The sequence below is a fragment of the Anoplopoma fimbria genome, chromosome 19, assembly GCF_027596085.1.
Source record: "Anoplopoma fimbria isolate UVic2021 breed Golden Eagle Sablefish chromosome 19, Afim_UVic_2022, whole genome shotgun sequence".
NCBI classification, from domain to species: domain Eukaryota; kingdom Metazoa; phylum Chordata; class Actinopteri; order Perciformes; family Anoplopomatidae; genus Anoplopoma; species Anoplopoma fimbria.
Window position 1 is genome coordinate 12,214,578 of NC_072467.1, and position 25,729 is coordinate 12,240,306.

At 40.5% G+C, this 25,729-nt stretch overlaps 1 protein-coding gene across 1 annotated transcript in view; it reads left to right on the forward strand.

Moving 5' to 3' along the window:
- The window catches only part of hydin (HYDIN axonemal central pair apparatus protein), an 81,236-nt gene that overhangs the window by 19,850 nt on the left and 35,657 nt on the right, over nt 1-25,729 (forward strand). The window contains exons 11-30 of the mRNA XM_054619540.1: nt 354-472; nt 1,317-1,540; nt 1,684-1,751; nt 1,881-2,122; nt 2,979-3,079; nt 4,649-4,784; nt 6,423-6,587; nt 6,732-6,884; nt 10,309-10,547; nt 10,670-10,967; nt 11,071-11,214; nt 11,328-11,471; nt 12,831-12,923; nt 13,840-14,060; nt 17,448-17,604; nt 20,116-20,325; nt 21,385-21,573; nt 21,673-21,847; nt 22,675-22,793; nt 25,204-25,331. Coding sequence (XP_054475515.1) covers nt 354-472; nt 1,317-1,540; nt 1,684-1,751; nt 1,881-2,122; nt 2,979-3,079; nt 4,649-4,784; nt 6,423-6,587; nt 6,732-6,884; nt 10,309-10,547; nt 10,670-10,967; nt 11,071-11,214; nt 11,328-11,471; nt 12,831-12,923; nt 13,840-14,060; nt 17,448-17,604; nt 20,116-20,325; nt 21,385-21,573; nt 21,673-21,847; nt 22,675-22,793; nt 25,204-25,331 — 3,325 coding nt within the window. The remainder of the gene's footprint in view (nt 1-353; nt 473-1,316; nt 1,541-1,683; nt 1,752-1,880; nt 2,123-2,978; nt 3,080-4,648; nt 4,785-6,422; nt 6,588-6,731; nt 6,885-10,308; nt 10,548-10,669; nt 10,968-11,070; nt 11,215-11,327; nt 11,472-12,830; nt 12,924-13,839; nt 14,061-17,447; nt 17,605-20,115; nt 20,326-21,384; nt 21,574-21,672; nt 21,848-22,674; nt 22,794-25,203; nt 25,332-25,729) is intronic.

Sequence of the window (25,729 nt, forward strand, 5' to 3'; positions counted from 1 at the left end):
AATGACAGCCGGACTGGAGACTACCATACCCTGATTCCTCAGTTTGCAAGAAGCTTCAGAAGCTTATTCAGCAAAACTGCAGGATAGAACTCCAATGCCCTTTAAGAAGTTCACAGAGAGACAGAGAGAGACAGAGAGAGAGAGAGAAGTAGAATAAGCTGCAGCAAATTGAATGTTTAGCAAGTATTTAGTATTCACTTTTGTATTTTTGTACTTCCGATTTAGCACTATAAAGTGGAGCATTAAAGGCAAACTTTCCCATTGACCTGAATAAAATCCCCCAAAATATATTATTTTGGTTTCTCTGTCTGTAACTATGTTTTGAATCTCTCCCTGTCTGTGTCTGCACTTAGGCCGTGAAGCTCGGTTGCCTCTAACAATAAAGGCTGAGGGCATGGGACCTGACCTCCAGCTCAACTATGACCTGATCGACATGCAAAACGTATTCATTGGTGGCAAAAACTGTTATGAAGTAAGAAAGGTTAAGCCAAAGTGAACAGTTGTGTCCCTTCAGAAAATGATCAGTCATGACACGCGAGTAACGTGATGTATTCCGTACATAACTAAAACTATGGATCAGAATGTAGTAACAGCTTGTGTGTGGCAAACTCTCCTTACCTTTTATTCAAGCTAAAAAAGCTGACAAAAATCTAATTCTAGAAATGTTAACTCTAAAGCCAAGTTTCCAAGGCTATCAACTATACAGAGGGTGAATGCCTGTTAAATATAATGCAATGCAATAGCCACAGTCCCTGTGTGAAGTTTATAATGTTGTGTTTTCATCAACTCTTAGGTAATTTGTGGCTGAAGTCTTTGATAGGATTCTATGTTGTCATAATGTAAGGTGTTATTTTGTCCACTTGTTTGCAATATAACATATCCAAATCTGATGCAACATCCAGTCAGCCAAAACACTTAACAACAGCAATTAACATGCTCCATACAATTTAACAAAGCTGAAGTATATATTATACAGTCTTTGCCAATATTTTTATCAGTGGCTGAATAGATGAGTTGTAACTATGAACAATCTACTAAAGTAACATTTGGTGTCTGTTCTTATAAATAAGCCTAAAGTTAAATAACGGTTAATTAAATTTCCAACATAAAAACAACTCATTCACTTATCTCTTTTTAGTGCTGTAATATAATCAAATGCTCCCTGAGCACTGTTATTTTTCTATTAAAGCTGAACTCGAGTGGTGCCACGAAACATAAATGCAGCACATGTTTATTACTTGATTAATGATGGTGGGGCTCTTACAAGAAAATAAAAAACTGGAGTGTTGAATCAGTGGATGCTTCTTTTTGTCCAGGTGCAGGTGCACAACAGAGGACTGATTGATGCCCCTTTCAGGCTGTCAAGCCCTGACACCACTTTCGGCCGCTGTTTCTCCTTCAGTCCTGAGGAAGGTGTTGTTCCCTCTGGGGCCTGCCAGATTGTGGAAGTCACCTTCCACAGTCGCGTCTTGGGAACTTTCTCTGAGGACTTGCTGCTAACTGTCACAGGACAGCCGCAACCACTTACCGTGACTTTCAGGTGAAGTTAGCGAGTGTAGTTACGATTGTGATGGAACATTCAGATTTATCCGCATGAATATAAAAAATAAAAATTGTTGGCAGTGTAACTAATCAAAATACCAATGTTTCTCATGGCTCGGGTTTTTGTCTTCTTTTTTTCAGTGGTTGTGTCATTGGTCCCACATTCCACTTCAGTCTTTCAGAGCTCAATTTTGGAGATGTAGCCTTTGGTGAGATTCATTTTAAAGTGTCTACATAACATATTTTATACTAAAAAATATATATATATTCAGAATGTCTTCCACTTCAGTCTCCTCTTTATGTTCCCATTTGTTCCACCTTTGTCTGTCTCTGTGCAGGTTTTCCACTAACATTGATGTGTATCCTCTTCAACACCTCCTTGGTGCCAATGACTTTTGCCCTGCGTGTCCTGGGAGACGGGTTGGGGTCTCCCAGTATAACTAGTGCCAAACAGGCGTCCGAGGTGTCCAGGAACAATTGGGGAGGCAGTGCTGCTAGAGACCTTCATGCACGGCCTGTGGAGTTCACCGTCAAACCTTCTGCGGGCTCTGTGCGTGCCTTGTCAGATGTCACCATTAAGGTACAGTTAATTAACAAATGGAGCGGGAAGTAATTCATTTAAGAATTTATTTTGCTATCCTTGCAACATACATGAATAACAGGTCTTGGTTAAGTTGAATGCCAAAACGGCCCAGTATGTTTTTGTAAAAATATCCCCATATATTCAGCCTAAATCATAAAGTGTAGCTGCGAAGGAGATAAGCTATGCATCACCCCAATGATCATATATATGTCAAAAATATATATTATTGAAGTAAAACTGCAAGGTAATGGTGATTTTATCCTCTGCTTGTCATATTAAGCAGTTTTCCCACCATGGTCAGTTTCCTCCTGGTTGACTGAATAAATTGTAGATCAGATAGAACAGGTCAAAATTGAGCTAATCTTCCATAAAACCACAACTTTTTATTCTTCTACCTTTTTTTGCATGGATTTAACAAATGAGGTAGATAACATGATAATTAGTGAGCTTTTAAAGTGCTAGTAGGTTGAGTTTGGTAATTTGGACAGAGCCAGGCTAGCTGTTTCCCTCTGTTCCAGTTTTTATGGGAAGCTAAGATAACAGTTTCCTTGCTTCATATTTAGTACATACTGTACGTATATACAGACATGATAGTGGTATCAATCTCTGCGAAATGTCAAAGTGCTACATGAAATTTCTTCTAACTTGTTTTTCGAAATGACAGATTGTTTGTCATTTAACTTTCTTTCTTGAGAGGACTTGAGAGGATTAAGTTGTCCTCTGATACATTTATCACAAATTCTGCAGCAATAAACTAAAACCCACCAACAGAAAATGTGTCACACAGTCGTTGGTCACTGTATGTTTTAAACCTTGTCTGGTCTTATACTATATGGGTGTATTACATATACAGGTGACGCTGTGCTCCAACACAGTCAAGCGATACAGGCTGGGGCTGGTGGTGGATGTTGACGGTGTCGGACAGGAGATCATGACTCTGCCTATCAATGCCAGGTCAGACACATTTACAGATGTTCACATTTACAGAACATTCTCATACTGTTTTGATGTGCATGCAGACATACTCACACATCGGTTTACGTTTTGTTGTGTCTTGCAAGTTGCAGCAAACTACTTATTGTTGAAGGTATTATATAACTTTCAGAAATCCTTGTTATTTATTACACCTGGCCGTTAAGTGAACTGCAGTCAGCATCCTGTTGCTCGCACAAGCTAGTACCTGCCCAAAGAGTCATGTGATGTTCCATTACATTCGTATATCATATTTAGAATAATGTTAATATTTGTAATGTTCCTATATTTTATTTGGAACATATGTTCCATGTGCTATCTAGCTTGCCTTTTGCAAATAGGTTTCAGCAGGTGAAATATGAGGGCAACCAAATACATTTGCAGAATTTTCTTTCATATTCTATTTATTTATATCTGCAGTACACCTTTGAGCCACATGAGGGAACCTATATATTGTATAATTTTAGCCTACTCATAACTTTGAATCTAATATAAAATTGTAACGTACATTTTCTTTGTTTTACTGATAAGAGAAAATTAAAAGAATGAGATGTATTTATTTGGACTCATTTAGAAGGTATTTAACATGTGTATTAGTTTTCAATAACACATTTATAAATTGAAGTTGTCAGTATCAAGTGACTATCTTGTCGAAATGGCTAAAAACATTATATAAGGTGCTGCAGAAATGGCAGTAAAAATGGTCAAAAACGTTAATTAATGCACAAATTCGCTCTTCTCATGATTCATAGATGAGGCCGTTTGTGAATTGGGTCGGGATGATTTGTCATTTTTTTTTTTAAATGGATCCCAAGAAAAAAGTTGTGGAAACAGTGGTATATCATATAGTATCAATAGCTTATAGTGAAGTCAGTGAAGGTCTCAGGATCGAAGTTACGCTACAATCAGTTTACACATTACAAAGCGATTAACACATGTAAACTGTTACATTTAGTATCATAAGTTTAACTTTGCTCAACGAGGCCATAAATTATTGGGTTTAGATTATTGGGTCAGTTCTCTTCAAAATAAATGTTCTGCCATACCACTGTTTGATCTTATCCATTTCGAAAAGATACTTCATAAAAAATGAATGAGTCAATGAAAATTATTCTCCATCCATCTGTCCAAGTAAGATGGAATATCATCTCCTCTTATAAAATTAGTGTTGAAGTGTTGCCATGCCATAAAACAGCAGAGGTTCATCTTGCTTTTTCCAAACTCTTACTGAAATCCTTTCCTTTAAAGTAAAGTGCCTTTTTTGTAATCTGACTTCCTCACAGCAATCAGCGTCATTGTTAATTTATGAATCAGTTCTAATTAATGGACTGCAGTTTTGGCATGATGTAATGAAATGACTTGTATCGTGAGAGACTTCAGAGATATCTCTACAAGATTGCCCTACTCTGAGAGCAACGGACAGGCCTTTTTTCCTTGTGAGGCAGTTGAATACCTTTTCTTTCAATAATGCAATTACTGTTGTGAATTATAAATAAGCCCCAGATTGTTTCTTATCTTCTCCCCTCTCTGTGTATTTCTCGTTGTTAATAGGTGTGTTGTTCCTGATATTGTGGTGGAGACTCCAGTGTTGGACTTTCAAAGGTGTTTCCTTGATCACCCCTATGAACAGCAAGTGCGGCTGACCAACACCAGCACGCTGCCTGCCTGCTTCGGCATGCTTGACCAGGTTAGGTAGATCACTGCAGTAAATTATTTATTTGGATTGCAGGGTATTCACAGAACAGTGAACAGAACAAACACAAAACCTGTCCTGCCGACACATGCATATTTAAGACAATGGCTAATTTCCAGCTCAATAAAAAAACATTTATGCGTTAGAGGTGAGCGGCATTACTTAATGGCATTTTAAAATAACAGCTTAAAGGGAATAGCCCAACATTTTGGGACATATGCTTACCTGTATCTGCTTTCTTGCTGAGAGTTAGATAATAAGATTGACCCCACTCTCATGTCTGTCCGCAAAATACTTAAACTCTGTCCAAAGGTAACACAGTCTGATTACCTGTACCTCTAATGATAACTAATTAACACATTATATCTTTATACGTTTATGAAGACACAGTAACCTCTGACGATATCCACATGATTTGACAAAGACAGAATGCTAAAGCTGTATCTTAGCTTTTGCTGACATTTCAAATGCATTTATGCTTGGAAGGGATCTTCTAATTGGGAGTATGAACAGAAGGAATAATTACAGCAAGATAAATCTTAAGTGTTCCAAAGCACACCTGACTATTGTTGTAAGGCTGACTCAGTAGAGTACAGATCTCCATCAGGTACGTATGTCTCCCTCTCCCCTTGCAATCAATAAAGAGTTGAATGTCATTCCGAGGTCCCTCCCAGCTACCGTGGAGTCAGATGGTGGCGAGGAGAACACAAACAGGGATTTATTCATCTTGTATCTTGCCTTACTTTAGTGAATCATAACATATCGGATATGGAATTAATCTGCAGATCCTTTAGTTTAAAATTAGATGAGATTTTATGGATGTCAGTTTTCTATCCACAACAAAGGCCAAAATCTGGCCTGCAGCAGACTTAGCAAGGCTTCTTTTTAGCCTAGCTGATTGCTGGAAATGCTTTTTGCTACTGAAGCGGTTGTTGATCACTTGGGTCAGTCGTTCATTACTGAATAAAATAGTCAGTAAAATAATTTTTTCAAAAGTTGTAAATCATTTTCCTAAAGTCCTTGAGAATACAGTCATGAATAAGCTAAAAAAATATTAGAGTGATGGATCCAGTAGTATGCACAATAAGTCGTGGAAAGACAGACCGATACACACACAACCTAACACATGATCTCCCCACTGGCTTTAACTTGCAGAGATAAAAACTGTGAAACTATCCATAAATCTGTACAAAAAATTATAAAAACAACAAGTGTTTTTACATGGGTTTATGTGCCTAACTATTTCTTTAATGGGAGCACTGACTTCCTAGAGTAGTAAGCTAAGATAACCGTCTCCTAGCTCTAGCTTCATATTAACTACATAGGCATGAGAGTGGTAACAATCAATCCCTGAACATTAAGACTTTCTACTGATTTTAAAGACACAATAGAATTAAGATTATATTTAGAGTCAAAATAATCAGATCCGGATTTGGCTAGCTCCATGAAAATGCAAAGTACTGATACAAATGGCCAACATTGAAATCGTTGTCTGCCAACTGTGAGAAGGTGAGGGGTAAATGAATGACTTCCAGGACCAGCTATCTTTTTGCTTTCTATCTTTGCACAATAGATGTTGAATATGTATGCTTGCATTAAAAAGTAATTTCTGTCTGTGTCACCCTTTTTCAGGAATACGAGGAGAGTCCATCTCTGCTTTTTGGCAGCTCCACACCAAGAGGATTTATTTTTCCCCACAGTTCAGAAGAGCTTCCTGTGTTTCTGCTGGCTAAGGCCGTTGGAAGGCAGCAGCACACTCTACGCATTGCTGTGTTCGGCAGCATCCAGCCACCCCTGGTCTGTGGGAGTGTGTGTGCTTTTGAGTGTGAATAGCTGTTACTGGTTGAATATTATGTGGGTGTGATTGTGAGTGTCTCTCTGTAAATTGCTTGGTTCATTTTGTTCTCTAATCCACCTCTGTTTTGTTCGGTTCTCTTCCAGGAGGTGGTGTTGTCATGTGTTGGTCAGGGACCAGTAGTTCATGTTCAGAGCCTACAGATGGACTTTGGCACAATCCCCGTTCTGATGGACATTACCAGAGTCCTGCACCTGTCAAACCAGTCACCTATTCGAGCCCACTTCACTGCCCGCATGGTACGAACACAGTAACACGAACACACCTCTAAACATATATTATCGCTTTTAAGTAGCCTTGCACGTGCTTAAAATAGATAAACTAAAAGAGCACTTACAATATACATCTAAATAGGGATAATCAAGATAACTTTACATGCCCTCAGATCTAGTGGTAGGATGTTACAGTAATTAAAATGGTTGCAAACCTTCTGTCTGTCTTCCCCTGCTCTTGTGACTAATTGATTAAGTTAATAAATAAACTAAGTAAATATTAACTATGTTAATAGGTTCAATACTTTGTTAGCTCTTGAAATAATCAGTTGCCAGTTTAATTTAATAACTATCCCAGGAGAATAAGTGATTTACCTCAAAGTCTTTCATGAACCAGCCAGATGGTTTTTATGCACCAAGTCATTTTCACAGGGTGTAGGATTGGTTGAATCTAGCGGTGTGTTTGCAGACTTCAACCAACTGAATAACCCTCAGCTTATTCCTCACTTTCCAAGACTACGTTAACGTGATCTGGCCAGCGCAAAACGGTGATTAAGGCATATGCCTGGCTCAGAGGCCACTCTTACTATAGAACACCATGAAAGTGTCTTACTCTTGGAGGTACCAGGATTCTGCACTCTACGGCTAACGTTACCGATGTTTCACAAGCAAGTCACAGAATTACCGTGGCCTTCAGGTGACATAAAAAACGCAAAAGACTTTCGTTGAGCCAGTGTTTAGTTTGTCCGTTCTGGGCCACTGTAAAACATGTTGGTGCGGGTGGTGGACCCGCTCCCTATGTTGATATGAAGAATTTCGATTTCTGTTCAGTAAATGTTGCCTTTTTTGTTGTTGTACTTCCTGCATCCAGCATCGTCATTTGATGTGCCAGTGACGAGTTAGATGCAAGAAGAGCTTCAGGCTTTTTCCTCTTTGATTTCTAGTCCCCGCCTCTTGGTAGCGTGCTCTAGGTGCCACGCTAAAACAGCACTTCCTTGTTCTCTTCGCTTGTATTGCCATCTAGCTAACTTTAGTGAACATGGCATCCCAAAATATGAGTGCAGAGGATACATTTAAAAGCGTTTTGGCAAATAAATGCTGCAGATAGAGGCCAATGTTGCGGCTGCATTCGCTGTACAAGAGGATATGGCCGGCGGGAACCCTCCGGATGTCAGTAATTCGCTTGCAATGCATCCTGGTACATGAAGATACTGACGACTCGGCTCAACGACAGAAGACCTCAGCTTTTTCCTGCTATATAGCAAGCACTGAGGAATCTATTGCTCCATATAATTACATTTACCATCAACACAGTTTGGACATCCACACAAAAGATGATGAATTTTCCCTTTAAGATTGAATAATTAATGTTCCGCCTACTTTTATTTATAGTGCTCACCCCGTGTAAATTAAACTTTACCGTGACCTGAGCTGTATGGTTCATCATAATCAATATTTCACTTGCCTTCTGAAAGCCCCTCCTCTCACTTTGCATCGCCTCATCACTGGGAATCCACCGGGAACAAACCTGCGACTGGAGCTATGACACGATACTTCCTGCAGTTGTGTGACTCTGTCCTCTCCTCTGAGGCGGTGTTGAGGAGAAGGAGTTCCCCCCCTGCACTCTCAAGAATCAATCAATGCGGATTCTCCTTGAATTACATTACATCTCGCTCAATAGGCTGGTTGAGAGCCACATAAATAGACCTGATGACTGAAGATTGCGGGGATATCATTGAAGGCATCCACACTTGCTTGTAATTTAAGTGTCCATCTGTGAGAAATTAACCACGACTCCCTCCCTTAATCCAACCTAGGCTTTTATCGATTATTTTATGCAGTCAAGTCAGTTTTCGCAGCAACTTGCAGCAGTTAAGGAAAAAAAACCTTCGACAGACATTGTAAAGAATAGTTTCCAAGCAAAGCATAGCAAACCCTTTACCTTAAATGGTCACAGTTTTTTTCTCTATTGTTTTTTCTGTTGATATAAACAGAGATAAGCAGCTAGAAATAGAAACTGCATGCCTGCATTCATACATGATTTGGACAATGAATACCTAACGCCATTGTCCGCGTTCTGTGTTAAAAAGGGATCGGTTGGAAATTTCTGATGTTATTTTAGTCTCTTTAGTCACACAATGATTCACGTTACATTACATTGATTTTGTTGCGCCGTATAAAGTTTGTCAGGAGAATCGGCTGCAGTAGTTACTTCAGCACCACTGCAGGGTTAAGCGGGTTCATGTGCTCTTTGTTGATTGCTGTACAGCGTGCCGCACCGATCTGGATTGCAAGCCCTCCTGACTTTTGCCGCATTCAAAAGCAATCAATGCTAATCAAGCTGTGGGATGCAGCAGGTTTGATGTGATTATTGAGATTCCAGTCATCTTGCTCCTCTCTCTGGGGAGTCAACCCCCTGCCCTTTCTCCTCTTCTGACTCTACCCACCCCTCCACTGTGATCACCCTTGTATCGACCCACACCGAGTTCGCTTTCAGCGGCTCCTTTACCCGATCATTCCAACGCTGAGAAAATGATCTATGACTCCTAAAGTCACTCTCTGGTCAAGTGCTGACTGCGTCTTTTTGTCAAGATGTCTGCAGGACTTTTCTGTAAGGAAATAGCGTTGAACAGAGACGTCACACTGAAGCTTCATATTTCATTCGTCCAATATTATTTTTAGTACAGTCTCTGCTTCAGGCAACACTGAGTATAGCTATGTCAATTGCAGTATTTGACTGAGGACATTCTTCTCCACCGATGAACAAACTACCGCGTTGTCCTATCGGCATTGAAAGGGCCAAAGCTTCACTGCATCTTTAGGAAGCTCAATCTCAACATCCCAATTAAAAGTTTATGTTCCAGCCATTCATCACCAGAGTTGCTGTATGTAACATCGATTGTGATCCAGACCACCGCTTGGTCACACAGTACAGTGAGCACAGTGGAGGGCTTTATTGAAGGACTGGAGATGAGCATTAGATTTACATCTGTTTTTCTCATTACTCTGGACTTTATTCATATAAATGCAATCGAACAATCCACAGAGCTGGAAAATGGAATGTGTACGGAGTTTGCAGCGTTCCCTTTTTTTATGCTCAGATTAAAGACAGTATACGCAAGACAAATAACATTTCATACAACTGTACAACCCATCCTTTTCCCATTATGGTAACCATGGTAGGGAAATATTTAATCTTACTTATATCCGGCATGGAGCCACTGCTCTACTTACACCTCTAGGATCTCATGCTACACTGAGATATTGATGCGATTATATAGCTATGTGATATTTATCTTTCCATAGCATAGGCCTCAATGGTGTGTGAAGCTCAGTTAGAAGAGAGTGCCCGTCCCCAAGGGATATATTTTCATCCATTGCATCCTGTCAGAGCAGACGCTTACCGCGTTCAGACCGTAAAGGAAATGGGATTGTCTTTCTGTTTCCTCAGAGCCACGGAAGGTCCTTTGGGCGAGTTGAGCCCAGCGAGGGGGAAGTGCCACCCGAGAGCCAGCTGGAGCTGAGCGTAGTGGCACACCTGAAGGACACGCTTCACTTCCAAGCCAGGCTAGAAGTATCCATCCAGGACAGCCAAACGCACACTGTGCTTCTATCTGCCACAGGCACTGGCACCACAATTGTCAGTGACAGACCTTTCGCTCCAAACCTTGACCTAGGCACATACTTAAGGTAGAATGAAAGAGGTCACGCTCAAATGTTCACTCAATAATGATGATATGAAGATTTACATCTGAAAATGTAGTACTGACAGGATGCCTCAACTCCTTGTTGTCTTCTGTATGTCCTATAAGCCATGGGTCATGCCAGTACCACTTCAAGCTGACCAACCAGGGCCAGCGAATGCACCTGATGTACTGGCGGAATGACGGCTTCCTGCCCTCCACAAAAACCCGAAAAGGGGGCAGCTTATCCGGACGAACTGTTCTGCCCCCAATCTCTGCTCCCAGGAAGAAGGATATCTTGAGCCCTACGTCTTTGCTGTCCTCCAGCAGAGAGAAGCCGGTGTTCAGCCTCAGGCCTTCTCGGGTGGAGCTTCCCCCTGGCAGCTCCGTTGACATGGTGTTGACGGGATCTTCAGACTCCCCCAAGGTGAGACAGTTGGCTTGCAGGCCCAAAAGTGAATAAACTCAAGCTCTGCATTTTCATAAGCACACCATACATGTACAGTTAATATGTTCTTTTCTTCACCAAGGTAGTACAGGAGCGTCTGGTGTGCCATGGCATTGTGGGTCGCCAGAGCTGTAATAAGCTCATCATGTCTGTAGATGTCACCTGTTGTTTTGTGGCTCCTATGCTCAGCATTTCCTCCAAGAAGCTGAAGTTCTACCTGGAGAAGGTTGGTCAAAAGATCATCTCTCCAGGATACCTTTATTCAAAAATATATTATTATAGTAGTATTTAGTTCTGTAATGTACCTATATCTATACCTGTAATGTATCTATTTTATAGGTCCCAGGAAAGAGTCTAATGCCCTTATATGAGAAGCTCATCCTGGAGAATGTGTCGTCTCTGCCTCTGTCAGTGGAGCTCTCTCTTGTAGAGCCGTTCTCCCTGTGTGAGGCCTCTGGAGTTCATAGCCCAGCTACCACTAAGGTACACATCTCCTCCTTTTGGTTAACTTCTGTTTTTCATTTTATTTCCAAGAGAAGAAACCTTTTGATATTAGTGGCAAAGACTTTTGGCCTGGCACAAACATGAACTGAAATTTAACCTGAATCTTCTGTCATCTACCAATACTGTGTTGTTTGTGAAATAACTAGAATAATATTAGGAATTTCTGGTAAATCACAGTTTTTTACTTATATTATCTTTACCCTAGATTTATGTTGGCTAGTTTTCTATATTAAAAGATAAGGGCCATTTACACTTCAAAAAATCCAAACTAGTTTGTAGTGAGCTTGTGAACTTTTCTGTACGTTTTTCATTTCTCTTTTTAATAATTCCACCAACCTCTATTTCCAATCTCGGTCCATTTTCTACCTCAATAAAATGTCGGTTCTGTCAGGGCTTCTTATCTGTCCTTAAATTACAATAGAAAGTACAATTCAGCAAAATAATTATGAGGAGACTCTGGTGTGTTAGTACCAAGGCGAAAAACATCAGATTGATGGCCAGTGCCTTGCTCAAATGGAGGCAGATCGAGATCATACAGACCCTTGAGAAATATCGATTTTGAGGCGTCATCTAGATGACAAATATTCACAATGTATGTTGACAATGAATGTCTATTGCGTAGCTGTAATTTGGTTTGCATTTAGTGACTTTCACTGCAATCCAATACTGACCTAAGTCCTGTGGTGAGTGAGCAGTGTGAAAAGTGCCACTGTGTTTGTTCATGGATGTCCAGAGAAAGTGGACATCACTTTGAGCATCAACAGTCAAAAAAAATGTTGATGACTGATTAATATGTTTGTGTTTAGAAGCGTCAGAACCTCCTGATATTAAGCTGGCAACAAGATAGTCAACAATAATATAACTCATTCTTTCAAAAAATACATATAATGTTAAGGTACTAAAACCTAGTTCAGTTGAATTCTGTGTCACTGTCCATCTTGTCTGTAGTGGACGTGTGTGTGTAAAAATTGTTTTTTTTAATCACAATCTATGTGTTGAGTCAGATACTTTCTCTTACTTAATATTCTTTTTTTGAGACACATGGGCTGTCATATGCTTGTTTTAAACCCAATGTTTCGATGACTTGCACTTAGTGGCATTGCTCCTTTTTAACACCTTTTTCACTGTGATAGAAGTTCACTAGAGTACCCATGTTTTCATTTTATCACAGCTCTAACTAGCTCTGATTGAAATGTGGGATGTGGAATCCACATCAAAATGATTTTCAAGCCTGTGGCAAAAGTTGAAAAAGTTGAAGTCTGTAATCCTAGCTAGTCAGCGTGTTTCTTTCAATACCTTTATGTTTTTTTATTTTAACTACTGTATGCCTTTTCCCAGTCCATGGTTTTAGGTGATGGGAAGCAGGCTGAGTTGTGGGTGTGCCTCAATACAACTTACTGTCATGATCGGGTGTCACGAGTCGTGGAAGAGGTAACAGTGATGCATTTGTTTTTTGTAAAATCCCTTTCGTAATGCTTTGCTTTTTCATCTAAGTCATACTGTGGCCTTCCCAGCACATCATATCTTAGCACAGATGGCAGTGGTTTTTTAACATGAGTTTTAGGACCCCCATTGGGTTCACAAGACCATTTTAGTCATAATATACACAACATTAAGTTAATTTCTCTAAGTGTAGCTTTTATCTGGGTATTATCACCTCCAAATGAAATAATCAGAGGTCCTTTGATTAAGGGCCATGAGTAGTACTGCTCTATTAAAGAGGTCACAAGCCCAGTTGTGTAACGTTAGTACATGTACTTGTTCTTTACTTGAGTATTTCCCTTTAATGCAGTTTTATACTTCTACTCCACCACCTCAGGTATTGTGCTTTTCACCACACCACATTTGTCTTACAAACTTTCTTTTCAGATTAAAGCTTTTCAAGTGAAAACCATGCATATCCAAATTTTGAATAAGATTGCTAATGTGCTCCTTTATGGGTTGAGAAAATGTTTCTATTTCTTAGATTAGATAAACAATAAAAAAAAAAGAAAAACTATTGTAGTCTCTGTAAAATACATCGTCACGAAGTTGCAATAAGGGCTGTTTTTCAGAGATAGGTGCTTCTCACAGTACAGCAACGCTTCAAACTTATGACAATCTAACAAAATGTGATGCATTGTTGTAGATTAAACTGCCAATCAGTACATAAGGGAGTTCAAATTAGTCCTACCTTAAACATCTAAATCAGTAAAATGCATCATACACTACTGTGGTAGTGTTTTTACTGATGTAAAGGATCTGAATACTTCTTCCACCCCTGCACAAGCCATAAAAAGATAGGGAACCACCTGCATTAAGTGAAAACAACCCGTTTATGTACTTCCACTTCTGATATATATTCCAGGTCCTTGAGATACACTACCAGGGACACCCACAGCAAGACATGGTGGAGCTGCACGCTGAGGTCAATTTCCCCAACCTCCACTTCTCCACCACCGCGGTGGATTTTGGCTGCGTGCTCAACTGCACGGGGACTCGTAGAGCAATCTCCATCACCAACAGCTCCCCGCTGCCTCTGTCCTACCACTGGGCCTTCCTTGATGACCAAGAACCCAATGCAATCAGGTACTTACACTGAGAAAGTACACACACAGTCATATCAGTTAACATTCATACCTTGAGTATATGGAACATGCAGCCTTTTTAATGTCACTGTGATTGGAAACACCCTGATTCAGTGCAACCTCTTTTTTGTTAAGGAACAAAGCAATGTTTAGAACTGTAGTATCCTTAATAGACAGGATTTAGGGACAAAGGCAAAATTCCAGACATAGATTGAAACTGTCCATTGGGATAAGTTAGAGCAGCAGCTATACATTTAACCATCCGAATTGAAAGCCAAATCCATTATAAATTCCCTTGGGAAGACAAATGTACTGATTGTGTACTTAACGTTACATTGTGCCTCTCTCAAGCTTTTGCTTTGGCTCCCCTCCCTTTGAAATGCACTGTGAATACCACAGCAGTCTGTCGGTCCATGGCCTTGAACCAACTAACTGCTATACCGCTACAAGATTTATCACCCTCCACCGGCTTTTTCCCCCCTCCCCCTCTTTCATCTATTGCTCCTCTTCCCTTTTGCTCCCATCATTTCAGGCTTTTACATTGCCTATTTATCTTTCCTTTTTTTTTCATTTTCCTCCTTCCTCTCCTCCCGCTCCCCTGTCTCTTCTGCCTGAGCTTCTGCTCACTACCAAATCCTTATCATCCTTCTCTTCTCTTCCCTCACCCTCTCCGTCTTAGATTGTGACCCCTCTTAACAATCTGTCTCACAGGCTGGCCTGCTAATTAAATGGAGACCTCACTCTGCGTGCACACACTGCTCTCTAAAGTCTCTCTTTCTCCCTCACAAAACCTGCACTATCTAACCATGTTCAGCTAATTACATCTCTATCAGTAATTACACCGCAGCCCTTGGAGAGGGGAATTTCAATAGAGCAAACTCTTTTCTATCCATCTATCCCACTGATATATTTAAATACTTTTACTTCTCAGTCTTTAGGAATCTATATTTGCATCGTAACTACTTCTTTGTATGATGGACTAGATCACTAAACAACATAGTTACGGACTCATCACTCACAGGTAGAGGAAGTTTAGTTGAAGCCTAGGCGGACTAATGTAACGGTGAGATAAAGATTCTTGAGCAACTTTCCATGGTCATGCGTTCAGTCTTTTAAACCCGCAATGTTGCTTTTTTCAAACAGTACAACAGTCAGATAAAGCAGTGAGTTTCCTGTTTTTGCATTGTAATGGAAGCTTTTGTTGAATTGTCTTTCTTCAAAATCACTGGTGACTGAAGCATAATGTATGTATCTCATCATATTATAGTTGTGGTTATACCTGTTTTTTTGTAGGCCACATAGGCTCACCAGATTAGATTAGATGAAGTTCAACTTTATTTTCATTGCACACAGGAGGTACGAGGACAACAGAATGCAGCGTAGAATCTTACAAGATGAGAGTGCAACCAATAGTAAAGTATAAATAATAAGACATAAGACATGTAAGTGATGTTTATAAAATAAACAAAGAAACAGATAAAACTTTGAAGGTGAATAGATACTAAAACAAAATATAGAGAGACACGTAACATCAAGGTGTAAACACGCAGCCACCTTTGACCGTGTCATAAGTTTAAACAAACAACTTTCTGATCTGGAGAGTAAATGTATTTAGTTACTTTCCACCAATGGGAATAAGGCAGGTTTACCTTGCATAATCTAAATGACACAGTCATGGAAAAAGCTAATTTGCATGGGAGACGAGTGAAACTGGTTATCCTTACTGGTGCATTTTTAGTTGGTAAGAATATAACCTAAACTAATGGGAAACCGTAAAAGTGATGAAACCAAGGAAATATTTGTGCTGTCAGCTGTTTGATAAAAATGCACAAACATTTACAGTTTATTTGAAATGATGTTTATCAGCGTTAAACCAGCGTGAACATCTCTCTCCCTCTCTATCTCTGTATCTCTGTCTCACACACACACACTAACACACACTAACACACACATACACACACACACCCGCACACACACAAAGACACACTGACTGTAATCCCAATAGCCATTTGTCTCTGCCCTTTTTTTTTTCCAGCAGTCTGCAGGAATTGAGATGTTTGTGGTTCAGTAGTCTTTGCTGTGTAGATTCTTAGTGAGACGGAACATAAGAAAACAGTCAAACACAGTCACACCCACCCATGAAGTAAAGAATGGATGAAGGAGAGAGAGAGAGAGATATGAGAATGTCAGAGTAGGCTATTTCTGTCCTGAGCTGCGCTCTTGCAGAGTCATCATCTGCTGTCTCACCATCTGTTCCTCTGTCCGCACCAGTGGGTTTTAAACTCTTTCTAAAAAGCTTCATTTTTTCCATAGGGGGGCACATGATTTTTCATAAGCTTTTACAAACTCTCATTCACCTAAATTGCACCCTATTTTTCAAGACATTGACCTACAGTGTTCGCTCTCTCCAACATCTTACATTGCTGGACTTTCTAATTTGTGATCTCCCCAAGGCCAGACATCAGGCCAGCTTGTCACAGCATCCATCTCAGACTGACCATACAACAGTGCCCCCTGCTGGTTGCTCTACTAGCCTCCTCTCATTAAGAGCGGACCCTCCAGTGATAAGGCATTCTTGGGAACTAACAAACAAATGCGTGTGCAGACTTAAATGCTGCCTTACATGTATGCACGCTCTGAAGCTCACACACGGACATAAACACACAAACACAAACACAAAACACACACACACACACACACACACACACACACACACACACACACACACACACACACACACACACACACACACACACACACACACACACACACACACACTATGGCAATGACGTGGCCGGTGTTTGGTGATTTAATATAGAACTTGTGCAGCCCAGCTTTGAGATGGCTTCACTCACTAAATCTCTTTCATTCACTTCCATGTTTATTCAGCACTTCACTGCAATCTATCCTGACCTGTTTCCTGCTGCTTGCCTATTAAAATTCCTCTTAATTATAGAACACTCTGTTTAATTAACTTGATGGATGCACCCAGTCTGATCCCACAGGGAAGGAAGGGGAGGGAGAACAGAGAGAGAAAATGAGAGTCGGAATTCTTTGGGGTGTGGGTGCTAAAGATTTTCTTCTCCACTTGGGTATCACAATATATGTTAATGATATATTATACATACAATGGATGCTTATATAACTTGCTGTTGTAGGACATGTGTTACCCTGCTACCAGCTTGAGGCTTTCACTTTTCATAAAGTTGATTGATTGTTTCACATATTCTGTTTTGACACTTCTCATTTCTCTTCTCATTTTTGCCTCTTGTAAATTATTTTCCCAATGTTTCATTCATCCTGTGTCTGTTTTTGTCGCTTTACTTTCATCGTGGGGAAAATAAAATATCCACTTCATGGATGTTTTATTATTCTTTTGCCCTCATAGAGAGACAGAGATGCTGGAGGCAGAGAGGGAGCAGACAAACCCAGAAAATGAGACAGAAGAAGAATGGTGGAGTTCCTCTAGATCGCCTTCTCCTGCCTTTTCAGCTCCTCTCAGCCCCAGGCCAGGTGCAGATGAACGGAGCAGCACACAGGGCACTGTGGGTGTGGAAGAGGTAGGCAAATGCTCGCTTGTAAACACATCAGCGTTTTACTTGAGATTTCAAGTTGGTCAGGGGATGGAGAGAGCATGCAGCTAGTGGGCAAGTCATTCTCTTGCTGCAATGCTATGGTGTAGTAAAACATGTACATGACACAGCCATTCACACACACACACACACACACACACACACACACACACACACACACACACACACACACACACACACACACACACACACACACATTTTTGCATTATAAACCTCCGTGTGGAGACCCCTCCTTTTTTGCAGCTTGCAATAATTTGTTCTAGTTAAATGCTTTGCTGTAATAGAGTGCTGAGAATCTTTTACAACTCAGTGGAGCCTTCATGGTATTTCCCTGATTTAGAATTTGTGTATGTATATTATATATTATATATTCTTTGATCAATCAAATCCACTTTTAGTCTACTGTATAAACCATTTTACAGTTGTAAACGTTAACATCCCAGTGGTGTCTCAATTTGTGAATGACAATAGCTGGCAGGAAGTAAACATGGAGCCAAGCTGTTGCCGAGCAATGAAATTCTGTTGAAATAGTCTATAGATTGTAAAGAATAACATTATTGTCAGACCAACAACGGAAATCGAAGGCATTTAGTATATGTATCTATTAAGTCATTGATCAATCGACTAATTGTGTTTTTCACTCAACTTAAAAGTAAACACCACTAGTGCAAACTCTAAATGAGAAATCCTCTGAAATATTAGAGCTTATAGGAATAATTCAACATATATTTGCTCTCTTGCTGCCACAAGTAGGACCCAAACGCAAGACACGTACCAGAGTAGTGTTTTTGAGAAAGAGTTTGTATTACAAATGGATAAGGATGCTGATGTCAGGGAGTAAAGATCCTGCAGCAGTAGGGGTAATGGTGGTGGTGGTGTTGGTGTTGGAGTATGGCTGGCGTGATCTGGAGTAATGAGGGAAGGCGTGGCTTACTAAGGGTGCCAGCAGGCAGACAGACGAGCAGGAAGACTGGCAGGCCGGTGGACATCCTGGGGCACAAAGAGAATAACGTTAGAGCACGCAAAAAACACGAGGAAGCAAAATCACAAGAGTGATTTCCCTTTAATAAGGCCTGTAGTGTAAGTAATGCCCTGATGAACAACAATCTGGGGAGGAGTGAATGAAGAGGTGGACAAGATGGACTGCAGGTAGATGGTCTGATGGGAAGTGTGTGCGTGTTTGTGAGGTATGTAGACTGGGAGGGGGGATGAGGTGTGTAAGAAGACAAGACCAGAAGCCTGAAAAGAAGGCCACAGCAACACACACACACAACATACAGAGACGTGGGGTGCATCCCAAGTCTCTTAGTTTCCTCGCTCCTCGCTTGAACCGGAAGTCGTTCTGCGCCGCCATATTGACGGCCGTCCCAAAGCTCTTATTACAGCACCGAGGAGCGAGGATCGAGGAGGGAGGAAGGATAACCGAGGAGCCATGAGCGAGGATGCACGAGAGCTTCCTTCCAGGAAGTGTTGTGGGGACCGACACGCCCCCTCATCGTTCATCTGTTATCTGATTGGACGCTGCAGCCGATCGTACTGATCTGATATAACTCATCATCACTGGAGTTTAATACCAGAGTGATGACAGATCACAGACTGAATGGATTAAAGTTAGAGAGAGTTAAAGAGTTGGAGAGTCTATCTGTTTGTCAGTAGAAACACTTTTTACATCATTTATCTTCATTTCCATTAATTCATATGAGGCTGATCATTCCTGAGTGTCAGGTTGATGAGTTATGTAATTCCAATTTACCCCTAAACATTGAGCCTAATCAATTAATTCAAGTGTTTAGGAGGAAACATAATCATATTCTGGATTATTTAATAATGACATCACAATCCCAATTTCAAAACATACAGACGTTAATAATTCATAAATAAGACAAACGCATTTCACCGGTAGAAATCGGTCCTGCGCTTATTAATATTAGTACAGTGATGATTACTGTGTGTCATTATTAATATTAGTACAGGGATGATTACTTTGTGTCATTATTAATATTAGTACAGGGATGATTACTTTGTGTCATTATTAATATTAGTACAGTGATGATTACTTTGTGTCATTATTAATATTAGTACAGTGATCATGTGATCAGCAGCCGCCGTCATCAGAAACAGACGTCGCTTCACGTGACGCTACAGAGGAAAGGACGTCTCATGTCTCTTAAAACACATTTCCTCATTTCCTCTCTCCTCGCCTGGTTTCCTTGCGTCTCTCCATGCATCCCTGGTGGGCGGGACTAAGACGCAAGGAAAGGACGCAAGTGAGGGAATCGAGGAGGCAATTTAAGAGACTTGGGATGTACCCATAGAGAGGGACAAAAGGAGGAGTACTCACAAATACAGGGAAGAGGAAACACATGTCTCAAAATAACTATTCCTTTAATGTGAGCGTAAAATAACAGCAGAATCAATAAATAAAAATGAGAAGTTCAACTTGTTTTCTTTTTGTGCCTCCAGGTGTTTGATATCTTGCCAATATACGGTCATCTGCAACCCGGGGAGCAGCAGCAGGTCATTATCTCTTTCTATGGCCACGAAAATGTCAGCAGAGAGGTGGTAGCACAGTGCCGTGTGGAGGAGGGGCCGACGTATGAAATCCAACTCAGAGGAGAAGCATCCCTAATCAGCTACAGCCTTGACTCTACGCATATTGACTTTGGTCTGCAGGTATCTATACAGAGCTTCTCTACCCAGACTTGTTTGATGGTTCGAACCCTGGCCTCTACAGTCAACATGCCGAGGTGTCCTTGAGCGAGACACCTAACCCCAAGTTGCTCCCCGGGCGCTTCTTAGCAGCCCATGTATCTATGTATGTACATGACCAATAAAGCTGATATTCATATTCATTCACTTAATCTTCTCAGATCTTTGACACAACAAGCTTTCCCAATGAAATAGTTATGTTTCAGTATATGACATTCAGGATACACATTATATAAAGACATAGTATATAATGTTGTTCTTTTTATCCACTGCAATGACTGGTGAGAGGGAATCAAATTAACTTTGAATGTCACTGCATAGTTTTTCACACTTTGGTGTTTTTGCACCTCCACTCCCCTCTTTAAGTATTCAGGCCATCCGGACCAGTTATCATTGATATTCAAAACAAGGGCGTATTGATTTTTGATTTAGTTGAAATGAGCGATTCAGCAGAACATTTCTCTGACCTTCCTGTCTGTTCAGCACTATTCTTTGTCTTTTCTTTTCTCTAATGCTGTCGCTCTCTCTCTCTCTCTCTCTCTCTCCCTCTCTCTCTCTCTCTCCCTCTCTCTCTCTGTTACTCCCCGTGTTGTTTTCCTGGCTCAATTAGATTTATCCATATCACTCAGGAAGTCCTGACACGACCCCCTTTGTGCATGCACAAGTGACCAACTTTGAACAGTTCCAGATTTTGAGCAACTTTTGAATCACTTTTCTTGTTTGTATCATATCAAAGTAACAGCTTTTATCACTGTATCTTCTTTATTGTTATATTTTAATAATAGTTATTACCATAAACCATGAGGTTCAAACAGAGGCTGACCTCATGCATGGTCTTTTTTAGAAACCATTACTTTACTGTGTCACCTTTACAGAGCACCCACTCCATCAAAGAGACACTAGGTGGAGTGGTTTTACCAAAACCTACAGTTTGCCACAAAGTTAATTCACATTGTCTCCAGTGAAATAAAGACACTGGCAGTTTGAAAAGCAATGTTTCATCTCCCCTTTCTTTCTTTCTAGCTGTTTGATCACCAACTTGAAGCTGAGGTGACCCTGAGGAATACTGGCAAGGTGGGGTTCAAATTTAGCATCATACACCCTCAAAAGGAGGATGGGGAGGCAGGGGGACAGAGGAAGGCCCTGGAAGAGGAGCAACATAAGAAAGGACAGTATGTCCTACCAGGCCAGCCCATGGTCATCCCCGCCATGGTGAGGCCATCTTGGGACTATTTTCAGATGTGGGAGGGTCATTTATAAAGCATAAGATTTTTTTTTTAACATATTTTGTGTATTTTCTTTGTGTGTCAGGGTTACATCGATCCCGGTGCGGAGCAATGCCTGCGTGTGCTCTACCTCCCAGGCATCCCCGAGGTGTTTGAGAAGCAGCTTCAGCTGCAGGTGGCTTTCCTGCCACTGCAGGTCATCACGCTGACTGGAGAGGGAGTGTTCCCAAGGATCACCCTAAACCTGCCACAAAACCTGTGTATGCATAAACATGCTCCCATACACGCAAACATGACCATATCCTTACTCAACAAACAACAACGATCTACTATTATGCTTATCCTTTTAGCCAAAAACTGGAATTCCTGCCTCGCGATTGTATGCATACACATAACCCAAAATTCCCAGATGAATGATGGTGTCAGTTATGTCACTAGATGGAAAAGTTTTCTTGGCATTGGAATTAACTATTGGAAACTCAGTAAACAGAAGTAACGAAAAAGAGCTTAACATGTGGTGTAATAGTTTATCATCCCATTTACCTGAATTAAGCTCCTAGTAGGTAATCCCTTGTGGCGAGTTATCTCAGGAACACCTGGAGGTCATTTCTTAAAATTTGGCACAAATGGCCACTTGAATTCAAGGATGAGCTGATTAGATTTTGTTGGTCAAAGGTCAAGGTCACTGTGACTTTATGTCCTCCCCATTCTCTTGAAAGCTGTATCTCAGTAGCACCTGGAGGGAATCTCATTACATCTTACCTGGACTAAAGGATGAAGTTTTTAGAATTTGGTGGTCAAAGGTCACTGTGACCTCACAAAACACGCTTTTGGAAATAACTCGAGAATTCATATAAATATGAATTGCTAATTGTGACAATTTCACACATATGTCTAAATAAATGTTGAAGTGATGACATTTTGACATTCATGGACGTTTACTGCAACATGACTGTAACACCCTGTAATTCTAGCAATCTTTGAGCCCAAATCCTTCTGTTAATGGACAGGTCTCTATGCTAACAAATACTGACACTAATATAATGCTCTATACCTGCACTTATGTGGCACTGTGATTCCCTTGCAGCAGAGGAGTGTTACAGGGATGTGATGCAGCAGGCCAGAACAGCTGTGGAGGGAGACAAGCTTATGAATGGATCTGACACCTGTGGAGGAGCAACAACCGAGGCCACCCGCACCCTCAGAGTCAGTGACTAAGAAAAACAAACATTGATTTTATGCAATGGCAACATTATCTTCAGTATTGTCCTCCAAAACCTGTGTCATATAGGTTTCTAGTAAGCACACTGTGGTGAATTAGAAACTGTACAACGCTTTGTTTAGTACAGGATTAATAAGTGACTCAAGATGGACTAAAACCAATTTAAAATAACGTTGAATAACATACATTAACTTTTATGCTTAATATGTTTATGTTGTTTCCTTTTGAGAATGATTAATGATTATGTGTTAAGAAACTGTACTCAGTTCATAGTGCATGTCCCGAATATGTTTTCTTTCCATAAGTGCATAACAGTACCACTACATCTCTGCTCTGAGCATCCAGCCTAATCCACAGGGTTTTCCCTGCTTCTTATCTGTGCATTGATTTTCCAGAGAGTAGACAAAAGCCATTGAATCACAATGGAAATTGCTATTTTCTGCTCATCCCCTCAGTATTTATTCATGGTTTTGTGTGTTTGCCCTAACGACTTCCCTGACATTTCCCTGTGACTGAAATGACAATGCAAACATTTTCATTGCGGATAAGGATAGGACAGATAAGGACTGCAACACCTTAGCATAAACTTACAAATTGGGTCCATTACCACCTTATCCACAAAAAGCCCTGACCTCAGTTACTTTCTGTTGCTCAGCCTCAGGTATTACTGCTTGCAGCTTTCTTGAGAACCCCTCATCCAAACAAGTTCACACTTGACATTGTGCTCCCTTGGGTCCTCCTGAGTATTATACCAGCCATGAAATAGGTGCAATGCAAGAGCTGTACCCAGGATGCCATTTTGTAACAGTTAATAGAAAGTCCCCTCTCAATACATTACACTATGTACATAGCACACTGCTAATAAATATTTCCCGTCGATCTCAAGAGCTCACCCTTGAATCTGCAGTGTGAAGCCGATCGGATGTACAGTTGTTGGGAAATCGATACATACAGACAGAGAGAGACTTCTTCCATTTTAGTTAGATGGTTTTGAAATAAGGGAAGAGGAGGGCAAACTGATCATGAAATGTTTACTGTTCACACTTTTGCTTGATTATCCATTATTATATTAAGACACCTATAAATGTATTTAAAGTCACAATTACAATGTGGCCATTAGGAATGATAATAATTATAAATTATTTTTCAATTATGATGCATCAAGGGAGAACAACATTTCAAAGTACCTCCAAATGAATCTGTTTTGGTTAAATGACCTCAGATCTACAGCTATTTTATCATAAAATAAATTTGATGATACTTCATAATAAACCTGCAATTGTTTTTTGACTAGTCGAAACATAAGGAAATTCTTAGGTACGTTTTGTCAAGTCAGTCAAATCAGATTTATTTATATAGCCCCACATCAAAGCATATGACCTCTTCTGTCCTCAGACTCTCAATCCAGAAAATTTCCACCCCAAAAACTTTAACAGGGTAACAAAGAAGGAAACCTAATCACAAGAAAACAGAGGATTGATACTTTCGCAGGACAAACAGATATGCAATAAGTGTCATATTTGCCTGGTCAAAAATGATTATAAAAGATATCACCTTTTCAATTCTGACTTAAAGAAGAACAGCAAAATGTTGGGCTTTCACTAAAATCTTAAAAAAAGGCTATTCATTTTAAAATTGAAAACATATATTCAAAAATATGAATAGTGAGGGCGAGAAATATATATTTTTTGCTGTAAATGACACAGCCAGCCAGAGCCGCAACAGATTGTGCAAAGAGAGCCTGTCTTCACTGCTGTTTGTGGACCTAAACGAAAAAAATGTGATCCAGTGTCGTTCTTAAGAACCTGGATTAAAGCAGGACATCATCTCTCCTCTTGCTGCATACCAAGGTGGCAATGAGATGAAGCCGAGCCAAAGACAGCAAGGACTTGTCCATGGGCATGGTTGTTGCAGGGTTGTTGTCTGAGTGGCCCAATTGTTGTGCGTGTGTATAGCCCAGTAATTGCCTCGGCTTGTGTCCAGGAAATCTTGAGCATTGCGTATTAAATCTGTTTAAGACTCTCACACAGTGTCTAAAGCTAAAGTAGCCCTGGCACTGGATTTATTACTAGTCAGAAAGTAAAAAGTGAGGATATGTTTAAGTTTGAATATTACTTGAAGGAATATCCTGAAGGGAGTTTTGACTTGACATCTTATAAGATATCTTCAACTGCCATTATAACACTTGCCTGCTGTTAAGAGCTCAAAACTGTGCATGTAATTTGCTTTGACGAGGATGTAGCCTTGAATTATTGTTCTCACCACTGAGACTGTGCTGTTTGGTGCTTACGAGACTCTACCATACTTTTTTTAGTAACTTTCGAGTGTTTAATGTCCCCTTCCTTCGGTCTCCCTCTCCCTTTTTCTTTCCTCTCTTTTGCCTGCTGCCTCTAGTATGAAGAGCTGCTTCACATGGAGATTGAGAGGACGTTGGTCAAACGGAATGCTCTTGCTGTGACCGGTAGCCTGCTGGAGCTCAGAGACTCCCAAGGTTCCCCCAGAAAGTGGCACAAACTTAGCCAGTATGTTCACACAGACACACACACACACACACACACACACACACACACACACACACACACACACACACACACACACACACACACACACACACACACCAACACACTTTGGTTGAACAGATGGCCCACTCACTGGTCTGAAAGAAGAACTGTGTTTGGGAATTCAAAGTGTTTGGGTTAATGAATAATATCTGGCTGGGTTTGTTTTTGTTCTGTGGGACTAGCGCAAATTGACGGATCTCATGGTGTGCATTGGCCGGTTTCATGGTCCCTTGTTTATACTGCATGAAATAATCAAGTTGATGTTTTAGACAAGGAACTGTTCCATTCAGAAAAAAAAGAAGCTAATTTGGTCAGTTTTAAAATATGATTTGCTTTGAAAAATACATTTCAATGACGTT